The 12,164-nt window shown below is 37.7% G+C and overlaps 1 protein-coding gene across 1 annotated transcript in view; it reads left to right on the top strand.

Moving 5' to 3' along the window:
- LOC126163028 (solute carrier family 23 member 1) overlaps positions 1-12,164 on the top strand; it is a 249,748-nt gene that overhangs the window by 138,717 nt on the left and 98,867 nt on the right. Inside the window, exon 2 of the mRNA XM_049919899.1 lies at positions 8,333-8,476. Within this exon, the coding sequence (XP_049775856.1) occupies positions 8,333-8,476 (144 nt within the window). The remainder of the gene's footprint in view (positions 1-8,332; positions 8,477-12,164) is intronic.

Genomic DNA, 12,164 nt, shown 5'->3' with positions numbered 1-12,164 from the left:
TCACGCGGTCTGCACGTCCAGCACGAACGCTGGTCCAACTGAGGTGCCAGGTGGAAATGGCATGGCAAGCCGTTCCACAGGACTGCATCCAGCATCTCTACGATCGTCTCTATGGGAGAATAGCAGCCTGCATTGCTGCGAAAGGTGGATATACACTGTACTAGAGCCGACATTGTGCATGCTCTGTTGCCTGTGTCTATGTGCCTGTGGTTCTGTCAGTGTGATCATGTGATGTATCTGACCCCAGGAATGTGTCAATAAAGTTTCCCCTTCCTGGGACAATGAATTCACGGTGTTCTTATTTCAATTTCCAGGAGTGTACATACCACAGTATTTGTAGTAGATGAATTTTCCAAAGCAACAGAAATAATCTTTTGCTTAAAGAAAGGCAGCATTATGTTGCCAGGAGAAAAATTATCTTTTATAATGCATTCATAGCACAAGCTAACAACATACTCTGGCTTCGCATGGATAGTACAAAGTATCCGTTGCTAGAAAACCTGTGTGGTGTAGTAGCAACAGATTAAACACACAAAACTTCCTCGTGAATCAGTCTATCTGTTGGTGAAAACCATATCAAGATCCTTACTGTAGTTCCTCAGATTATCCTTAAGATACAGACAGAAACTATGGCAGGGAACTTTATAATAGGAATCGATGTTGTGTATTACCTGTTTAAAAACACTGATGGTGAGTTTACCTTTCCTAAAGTGAACTGATCATCATGTAACAGGTCCTAAACTATGTAATCCATTCTTCTGTATATTACTATTACTACTACTATTATTATTATTATTATCATCAAATATTTGGGTGCACAGATGTTAAGCTGACTATGCACTAGTTTTCACATTTATCTGCCTTTATTATCTAAGGGATTTTAAGGATGATATTCTTCCAAAAATCTGCTGGTATGTCTCAAAAAGTTCATAGATTTTATACATTAACTTGAATAATCATTTGGTTGCCCCTTCCTCTGAATGATTTTTGAAATTCAAAAGGAAAGTTGTCTATGCCTTCACCCATATTCCCACAGGCAACCAAATCTTGCACATGTACCCTCACGCCAATGCCTTCAAAGGTCAGTAATTTTTCTGCTCTGCAGATTATTAAGATACTGAAAAAATGTATGATTATCTAAAACAAGTTATTCAGTATGTTGAGTATTAAGGGATACACAATTTATTTGTGATATGGGACTGGATTTTGATAGTTGGGAAAGAAGAAAAGGGAAAATGCACTGTAAGGATGGGTTGGAGGAAAGAAATGAATGGGGCAAACCGCTGGCATAATTTTGCACAGAGCACAATTTAATCAGTGCTAACAGATGCATTATGAACCGTGAAAGCCAACTGAACACATGTAAGACACTGGAAGGTTTCAGACGGTCTGAGGTATCCCACTCCGCAACCATTCAGCCTGGTTTATAGTAAGACAGACATTTTGAAACCAGATTTTGAGTTGTTGAACATTTCCTGGACCAGATGTGGACTTTGGCAATAGTTTATTAGTTGTGAAATGTAGTTTGAAGCTGAAGAAATTGGCAATAAATATGAAGAATTAAGAAAATGGTATTGGGATAAATTGGAACAACTAGAGATAGTGAAGAGTTTCAGAGGGGGCACTAGGCAGCAACAAACTGGAACAGGAGAATGAAATACTGTAGATGATGAATTGGAGACTATGAGGTATGTGATAGTGAAGGCAATGAGGAAAAACTGGGCAACAAGACAAGGCACAGCAAAAAATCCTTAGATAAAATGATTCATATCAAATGAAACTGGCGAGAGCAGAAAATACATAGATTTAGCAAACGAAGCAAGTGAAAGGAGATATACATGTCTACAAAATGACATTGGTCAAAAATACAAAGTGGCAAAGTAGGAATGGCTAGAGGAGAAATTCAGAACTGCAGATGAATGCATGACTAGAAAAAAGATGGCAAAATGAATGAATCTTGGTAGAAAAGCAGTTTTATGAAAATAAGCACAGATGGTAAATCAGAACTAAGCAGAGAAGCGAAGGCTGAAAGATGGGAAAAATTTGTAGAAGGGCTATGTAAAGGAAATAAAGTTGAAGACAATATTTTGGTAAGGAATGAGAAAGTGAATGCAGATGAGTTGGGCGATGTAATGCTGTAAGAAGAGTAGACTAGAGCACTAAAAGACCTAAGCTGAAACAAGCCATGTGGAGTAGACTACATACCCTCAGTCTCTTGAGAGAATGAACTGTTCCAGCTGGTATGCAGGATATACGAGACAGCTTAAATTCCCTCAGACTTTTCTTGAATGTAATTATCCCACTCCAGATATGATACCTGCTAACACATGAATATTATTGACCTGTAAATTTGATACAGTAGAAGACAAAATTGTAGCTCTGAGAGACGAAATAGTAAAGGCAGCAAAGGATCAAGTAGGTAAAAGAAAGGCCTAACAGAAATCCTTGAATTTCACAGGAGATATTGAATTTAACTCACAGAAGGAGAAAATGCAAAAATGAAGTGGGTGAAACGGAATAAAAACTTCTAAAATATGAGATCGACATGAAGTGCAAAATGGTTAAGCATGAGTGGCTAGAGAACAAGTGTAAGGATTTAACTAGGGGAAAGATAGATACTGCTTACAGGAAAATTAAAGAGGCCTCGGGAAAAAAGCAACTGTATGAATATCTTGTAGGGAGCACATTGTGCTCATGTGGGAGCAATCTAGATGCTTGTAAAACAGTAAACTGGTAGCCAAGATTGCAGGAATTCTTTTTATTCCATGATTACCGGTTTTGGTGAAACTAAAGCCGCCATCATCGGATCTAGGGAGGACAGAAAACACTATAAAAATGGGCTTGGATTTCACTTATATAACATGTATACATATAAATTTAGTTACATACCTTAGGACACACACAGGTTACAACATCAAGGCCAACAATGGTGATATTAATAGTTGCCTACAACATGCAGGCTTAAAAAATTGTCATAAGTAGCACATAGGCATCCAATGCAGTAATCTCTAGAATTATGTACAAGCCCTAATGATGTAGTGTTACCACACACCCAGAGCTTGTTATGACGCGAGCTGTGACATTCATTGGCGCCTCCTGCTAGCGCCATCTTGCTATGTGGCCTCTAGTGTAAGAACAGAGCCAGAGCTGCTATAGTACCTAGCTTGCACTTGTAAGTGATGCAGACACTTAACATTTATCATGTTATCTCTCTTGGATGCCTATGTGTTACTTAAGACAATTTTGTAAGGCCTGCGTGCTATAGGCCACACTCCAGATGTTGTAACCTGTATGTGTCCTAAGGTATGTAACTAAATTTATATATTTAAAAAGAAAGAAAGAAGAATATATTTATATGTATACATGTTATATGTATACATGTTATATAAGAGGAAGCCAAGCCCACTTTTATAGTGTTTTCTGTCCTCCCTAGACCCGATGATGGTGGCGTTAGTTTCACCGAAACCGGTAATCATGGAATAAAAAGAATTCCTGCAGTCTTGGCTACCAGTTTATTGTTTTACATGTATGAATATCAACAGCTCAGATGGAAAACCAGTCCTAAGTGAAGAAGGGAAAGCTGAAAAGTAGAAGGAGTGTATAGAGGGTCTACATAAGGGAGATTAACTTGAAGGCAATTTTATAGATATGGATGAGGATGCAGATGAAGATGAGATGGGAGATATGATACTGTGAGAAGAATTTGACGGACCATTGAAAGACCTAAGTTGAAACAAGGCCCCAAAAATAGATGACATTCCAACAGACGTACCTAGCCTTAAGAGAGCCAGCCATGACAAAACTATTCCATCTGGTGTGCAAGAGGTACGAGACAGGTGAAATACCCTTAGACTTCAAAAAGAATGTAATAATTCCAATTTCAAAGAATTCATGTGCCAACAGGTATGAATATTACTGAACTATCAGTTTAATAAGTCATGGTTGCAAAATACTAACGCATTTCTTTACGGAAGAATGGAAAAACCGGTGGAAGCCAACCTCTCAGAAGAGCACTTTGGATTCCAGAGAAATGTAGGAACATGCAAGGCAGTACTGACCCTAAGACTTCTCTTCAAAGATAGGTTAAGGAAAGGCAAACCTATGTTGGTAGCATTTATAGACTTGACTGGAATACTTTCTTCAAAGTTCTGAAGGTAATAGGGGTAAAATACAGGTAGCAAAAGGCTGTTTACAACTTGTACAGAAACCATTCAGCAGTTATTAAAATCAATGGGCATGAAAAGGAAGCATTGATTGAGAAAGGAGTGAGACAGGGTTGTAGCCTATTGTCAATGTTATTCAATCTCTGTACTGAGCAAGCAATAAAGGAAATCATAGAAAAATTTGGAGTGGGAATTAATGTTCAGGTAGAAGGAAAAAGATCTTTGAGGTTTTGCTGATGACAATGTAATTCTGTGAGGTTTGCTGATGACAATGTAATTCAGTCAGAAACTGCAAAGGACTTGGAAGAGCAGCTGAACGAATTGACAGCATCTTGAAAGGAGGATATAAGATGAATATCAACAACAGAGAAACAAGGATAATGGAATGTAGTTAAATTAAATCAGATGATGTTGATGGAATTACACCAGGAAACAAGACGCTAAAAGTAGTAGACAAGTTTTGCTATTTGGGTAGCAAAATAACTGATGATTGCTGAAGTAGAGAGGATATTGATATCTCCACAAGTAGCCAGATATTGGTGCACATGTCAGAAAAAAGGAGAGAAATGATAATGATGCGAGGTGGGAAGACCACGTACACTGGAGTTGAGCAACAGAACTGACTGAACGGTGAGTCTGACACAAGAGCAAGTCAATAGCAAACTATGCAACAATGAAAGTGCAATGAACTTTCGACACAGCACTGTCAACATCTCAGGTGCAAACCACAGTCCAAATTGAGACCAAAGAGGAAAACCAATATGAAAGCAAAGTTGTTGACAAGTAGTCAGCAGTATGGTGGGGATAGTAACAAACACTATCCGATGAAATACATGACTGGCCATGCAGTGGTGGTATTTATGCCAGCTGCATGGGATATTATTGGCCAGAGGATTCACATGGTGTGATGGTGGTGCACTTACTGGGTGAGTGCAGCATTGCGGGACATTGCCCTCTATTGCCCATTGAGGTCCATTTCCTCCAGAGGGCATTCAGCTTCCATGGAGCCTGCACCAAAGGTAAAAGCTGTAGACTGACAATGGCAAGAAAAGCGTTTCTGAAGAGGAGAAATTTGTTAACATCAGATGTAGATTTAAGAGCTAAAAAATGTTTTCTATAAACAGTTCAGACAAGAAGAGAGTTGTAGCTTTTGAAATGTGATACTACAGAAGAATGCAAAAGATTAGATGGTTAGATAGTGTAACAAATGAGGAGATACTGAATAAAACTGGGGAGATAAGAAATTTGTGCCACAATTTCACTAAAAGGAGGGATTGCTTAATAGGACACATTCTGACACATCAAGGGAACAACAATTTAGTGTGGGAGGGAAGTATGGGGGGTAAACATCATAGAGGGAGACTAAGAGATGAACACAGTAGCAGATGTAGATTGTAGTAGTAATTTTGAGATGAAGAGCCCTGCACAGGATAGATCAGCATGAAAAGTTGCATTAAACCAGTCTTCGAACTGAAGACCATAACAACAAGTTTGACCAGTCAGGGTAGTAAAATACCAACATGTATTATTTAAGGAAAGGAAGACATAGCTGCAACAATCTAACCTGGAGAATATATCAGTTCGGGTTTCAGAAAAATCTAGGAACATGCAAGCAATACTGATCCTTTGACTTATCTTAGAAGCTAGCTTGAATAAAGATAAATCTAAATTTATCATATTCATGTATTTAGTGTAATCTTGAACAAAGTTGACTGAAAACACTCTGTACTTTCGAAATTGTTTGGTAGAAAACACAGGGAGAAAAAGTAATCTACAGTTGAAGTTCTAAGAGTGAAAGGACGGGAAAGGGAGGCAGTAATTGAAAAGGGAGGGAGATATGGCTGCAACTTATCCTCCCTCTTATTCTTCTTGTGTATAGAACAAGCAGTAAAGGAAACTAAGGAGAAATTTTGAAATATAGTTACAGACAGGAAGAAGAAATGGTGACTTCAAGGATTCCTGATGACACTGTAATCAGAGATTTCATGTGACTTGGGAGATCAGTTGAATGGAATGTATAGTTTCTTAAAAAGATTTTTTTGATGCACACAGATAAAAGTAAAACAAGGATAATGGAATGTACCGGTAGTTGAATTGAAGCATATTAGATTAGGACATCATAAACTCAAAGTTGTAAATGAAATATATTGTTTGTACAGCAAAATAACTGACAATAGGAGCAATGAAGAAGGTATAAAATGCAGACAGGTAATAGCAAGAAAAGAAAAACAGAAATATATTAATACTGAATACAAATTGACATTTTTGGCAATCTCTTATGAAAGTGCAGTGTCGATAGATCATATCGACTGTAGATAACATTAATCTTTGAGACTCAGGTCACTCATCCGAGCCGCCATGTTAATTTAGTCTGATCTTATACCTTGTACTGTGTACATGTGTATGATAATTGTCAAAATATATGTATGTGCAGATATTAGTGAGGACAGTTTATTCCGTATACTGCTGTTCATATCTTGTTCCCATAAAAGTATTCATTTGGAGTGTAGCCTTGTACAGACATTAAACATGGGCAGTAAACAGCACATACAACAAGAGAACAGAAGCATTTGAAAAGTGATTGATTCAAAATAATCATGTTCCTGAAATCAAGAGCTATTGAATTGAACCAGCAGAAGAATGCTTTATGGCACAACTTCACTAAAAGACCATATCCTGAAGCAACTGAAAACAATTAACTTGGTAAAGGAAGCAAGTGTGTGTGTGTGGGGGGGGGGGAGGGGGGGGGGAGGGGGGGGGGATGTTCAGGGAGGGGTAAAACTAGCAGAGGGGCTCTAAAGGTTGAATAAAGTAAGAAGGTTCAAAATAATGTAAATTGCAACTGTTGTATAGTGTTCTGAAAGAACAGATACCAATGATGACCATGCAGTCTCTCTAGAAGGAAACGATAATTAATCGAAACCCTCAGCTGCCAAAAGGTGTTGTTGATATACCTCAATGGGGACAGCTGAAAATGCGTGCCCCGACTGGGACTCGAACCCGAGATCTCCTGCTTATGTGGCAGATGTTCTATCCATCTGAGCCACTGAGGGCACAGAGGATAGTGCGACTGCAGGGACTTATTCCTTGCATGCTTCCCGTGAGACCCACATTCCGAACTGTCCACAACCTACATTCATAATGTTCCTAAAGGATATTTGCCCATTCACTCATTACTCACACCAACTAATGTGATAATTCCCATAATAATTCGGGTAACATGTGCCCATTCACACAGAAGGAGGTCAATGGATGGGTAGCCTTTAACTATATGAAGAAAGTAACTGTTCTGAAAGAACAGATACCAGTGATGACCATGCAGCTTCTCTAGAAAGAAACGATAATTAATCGAAACCCTCAGCTGCCACCAGGTGTTGTTGATATACCTCTGCACTGCAAATGTGCATTGCAAAAGGTGGTTATTCAGGCATTTGACAGGTGGTCACATTAACTGACTGAGCAGTGTATTTTGACAAGCAGATGCTGCAGTTCTGAGTGTTCATTTGAGATTAAATAATTTGAAGTTTTGTTACAATAGTAAAAAAGTGAAACAAAATACAAAACGAATTTATCAGATTGCAGATGTTTAGCCTCAAAGAACACAAACAGAGCATATTTAACTGGTCGCAGAATAAGAGTGATGATTAAAAGTGTAAAGTGGTGTCTTCTCAAAATGGCAAAAATCTGCCTGAAATGAGAGGGTGAAAGCAAGGAAAATGTAAATAAACTGCATGTAATTGAATGGTCATATCACTTACTCATGGGAAATGTGGGGAGAGGGCATCTGTATGGTGAGAGAATTGAAGTTAAAGTCACCAATGACATACAATGTATGCTCAGTCTGAAAATTATGCCCAGTGACAGATAAGTGAAAAAATTCATGCAACCCTCATTGATTTTAATCCTTTTATTCTTGAAGTGTTAGAGGTTTTATTAGTTTTTCACTTTTGAAATTCATGCATATATTTTATATCAAACTGTTAAATGTGGATGTCATACTAGCAAAAGTAGTGAATACTCTTTGTGATAAAATGCATTTGGATACTTGTGTACAAACAAATAACTTAGCCATTTGCCAAAAAATGTGATGACATTAGTATTAATTGAAATACAACTTTCATTGGCTATTTCTTCATTTTTAGACTCTAACAGTTTCTGACATCTTGCAGATTGTAGGTGTGGATGCAGATGTCCGTGAACAAGCCAATGGGGAAGTTGGTACAAATGAGGCAAGCAAGAAAGAGAAAAGTGGCATATCTTATGGAATTGATGATGTTCCACCCTGGTACTTATGTATATTTATGGCATTGCAGGTATTTTCACTTAATGGAATTCTTTGATAATTAATTTGTATGTAAGTGCCCTAACTGCATGGCTTACTTTTACCTTTGTATCTGTTGGATTGATATTTAGTCTATACTGTCTTTTCAATCTCTACTCAGGAATTGTGCAAAAAATTAGCTGAACCCAAAACACTAAGTACATAATAATAATTAATGTCATGTTGTTCATGTTTAATGAATGCATTCCAAATTTTAAAAACATGTAGCCGTCTTATGAACAGGTTTTTAAAAATAGTTTTCTGATGAAAAATGATTTATTTTATGACATAATTTCATTTACATTCTTGCTAATGTATACGCTAGGTTTTACTTGCAAATATTCTTTAACTGGCATTAAGTCTTTCTAGCTATATGGACAAAGGATATATTGTAGAAGGAATTATGTTTTTAGTTGTTAAAAAGTGTCTTAAGGGAAGTAATTATCCCAATAGTGCATTCCATCAGGAGTCAGTGATCGTACTGGATAGAAAGTTGGAGGTGAGATGCATGCACAGAAAGTCACAATTAGTAGTGAGTGGAGGAGGTACCATGGCAGAAAATATATATACAAGAGCAAATCCAGGTTATTCATGTTCATGCAGTGGTGGATAGTTGTATACAGGTGTGCATAGAAAATGAGAGGATGGAGGCGAGACTGCTAAGAAAACATACCTTAAAGAAGGGGTCCAAGGAGAATAATACATAGGTTTGCAAATATAACTTATGTGAAGGCCAGAGAGGAGTCTGCAGGTAGGCTAGGCAAAAGGGTAAAGAAAATGGGTGATAACAGGGGAAGGTGATGAAAAGGAGAGGACTAAGAATGGTGCAGAACAGGGATTGATAAAAAAATAAGACAGAGGGAACTGCAGGACTGCAAGCGAGCAAGTTCTCCCAGAAACTGGTGATGGTGTTGTTGGTGATGGAGGAAGGATAGATTGCACATTTTGTGAAGCAACTGTTGAATTTTGGTCACAATTTGACAGACAACAAGCTCTTGCAACAGTTTGGCATTAGCCACACTTCAGTTGCTTGCATTCACATTGGTGATTAGCTGCATGATTACCATTCTCATATTAAGGGGAGCCAGAATGATGAAAATGACAAAATTGATGTTTTTTGGTTTTTTCATTGTATAATTATTTGGAGTTTTCTGAATAAAACAAATCAAGTTTCGCCCTTCTAAGTGAAATCTAAGTGTGTTTTTTATAGCTACAAAGTTGACCCACAGCATAAACGGTTGTAGCAACTTGGTGTGTCACCTCTGACAGTGTCGATCGCTGGGTGCAAGCAGGGTATCTTTGCAGAATTAGACAGTGTTTTGTTTTCCAATGTTGTATGGCTTTATCTCTGTGACAAGTGACTGTTCATATCGGTAAACATAAACGCTATACCATGTGTGTTGACTTGTGGAGTTTGCTTTGTGTTGTTTAGCTGTTCAATTTTGTGTATTTGACGAATTTTGCTCGTACCTGTTTTACGCATTTGGTTTGTGGATATCAATATGCCTCATTTCAGCAATCTAGTGTTTAAGAAAAGGCACAATGAGTGGAAGAAGAAATCTTTTGTTGTTTCAATGGGAGATTCTGCTCAAACTGCTTCACTGACTACTCAAATGAATGCAATAGAACTACTTCCAGTAAGAAACTTTGTGACAGCTAAGAAAAATTTGAAAACTACGAAAGTGACAGTAATGATGTGAATGAAATAATTAACATTTTCTTGCTCTCTAATATTTTGAAACATAATGTATTGTGCCAAGTTTGCAAAGAAAGAGGACTGGATTTGAAAATAACTTCACACATTGGTTTGGCATGTAAAATGTTATTGAAGTGTAACAAATGCACTGCAGAAGTTTCGTTTTCTAATTCTAACAGTATTCCTTGTAGTGATAATAGTGGAAAGAAGGTGTATGATATAAATGTTAGGCTAGTGTATGGCTTGCGTTGCAATGGCAAGGGCAGTGGTGCAGGGACAGTGTTATGAGGAATTATGAACTTGCCAAAACCACCAACCAAGTTTGGATTTTATAATGAATGGGTGGATCTTCTGCTGAAGATATTGCTCAAGCAACAGTGAAGAAAGCAGTTGAAGAAGCTGTGACAAATAATCGCAATTGTAGAGATTTAACTGTTGCTTTATATGGATCATGGCAACGTAGAAGTCATAAATCTCTAAATGGAGTTGTGACAGCTACCAGTGGAGACTGTTGCAAAGTAATTGATGTTGCTATTCTCTCAAAACATGGTAGATGTAAGGGCAATACCCACGACAAACATAGTGAAAGTTGTGAAGCAAATTTTCATGGCATGAGTGGAGTGATGGAAGTAGAGGGAGTGAAAGCACTTTTTTCCAGATCACAGGAGGGAGGAGCACACCACAGAACTACTGAAGCGTCTTAACAAATCTCTATTTGCAATGTGAATTGTGTCAGACATAGGGGATATAAAAATGAAAAAGCTGGCATACTATGCTTACTTTCATTCCATAATGTCATATGGGATTATTTTTTGGGGTAATTCATCAAGCCAAGCTAAAGTTTTCTGGGCACAAAATCATGCATTAAGAGTTATATGTGGTGTGAACTCAAGAACATCCTGCAGAAGCTTGTTTAAGGAACTAGGGATACTAACTACTGCTTCCCAATATATTTATTCCTTAATGAAATTTGTCATTAAAATATATCACTTTTTCAAACCAACAGTACAATTCATAGAATCAATACTAGAAATAAGAATAATCTTCACAAGGATGTAAAGTCACTTACTCTTGTACAGAAAGGTGTGTGTTATTCAGGAACACACATTTTCAATAACTTGCCATTAGCCATAAAAAGCTTAACAACTAATGTGTGTGTGTGTGTGTGTGTGTGTGTGTGTGTGTGTGTGTGTGTGTGAGTGAGTGAGTGAGTGAGTGTGTGGGTGTGTGTGTGGTCGCGCGCGCTCGCGCGCTAACTTCTGCACCATTTCAGTGCAGTAATGTGTTCATTGTAAATAAGTATTATAGTAGTTCTATTGCATGTTTATTACCTTATAAATAAAAAAACTTTTTTATATTAAATTCAGTGCATTAGTGTTTGTAAAATGATTCTTTCACATTGTGTTCATTAAAAAAAATGACGATCATTCCATTTGGGACCTGTGGAAGGTACATTAGCTTATTTCTTTCAGTTGTAAATATTTGTCATGTATTATTGTTTTTCTGACATGTTCTACATCCTGGAGGGCCGCCTCACTATGGATCAATTGGAATGAAAATAAATCTAATCTAATCTAATCTAATCAAAACGATACACTAACTATCTAGGAGATGGTGATTCTATGGGATATAAAGCTGTAGAGGAACTCAAACCTTATGGCAATGAAATTCACATTAAAAAACAGGAGTGCATTGGACATGTGCAGAAGTGCATGGAGGCTCGCTTGCACAAACTAAAGCAGACATTAGGATCCCAGAAGCTTAGTGATAGTAAGACCCTTGGAGGAAGAGGAAGATTGACAGATGAAGCAATTGATAGATTGTAGAGGTATTATGGGTGTGCAATTAGGCAAAATACAAGAAGCATTGAGCATATGAGGAGAGCAGTATGGGCATCATTTTTTCTATACTGCATCAACAAATGAGCACCCACAACATGCACTGTGCCCCACAGGTGATGACTCATGGTGTAAGTACCAATCAG

Source organism: Schistocerca cancellata, chromosome 2 (assembly GCF_023864275.1).
Source record: "Schistocerca cancellata isolate TAMUIC-IGC-003103 chromosome 2, iqSchCanc2.1, whole genome shotgun sequence".
NCBI lineage: Eukaryota > Metazoa > Arthropoda > Insecta > Orthoptera > Acrididae > Schistocerca > Schistocerca cancellata.
Note: the sequence above shows the minus strand (reverse complement) of the source record. Positions and strands in the feature narration are given on the sequence as shown.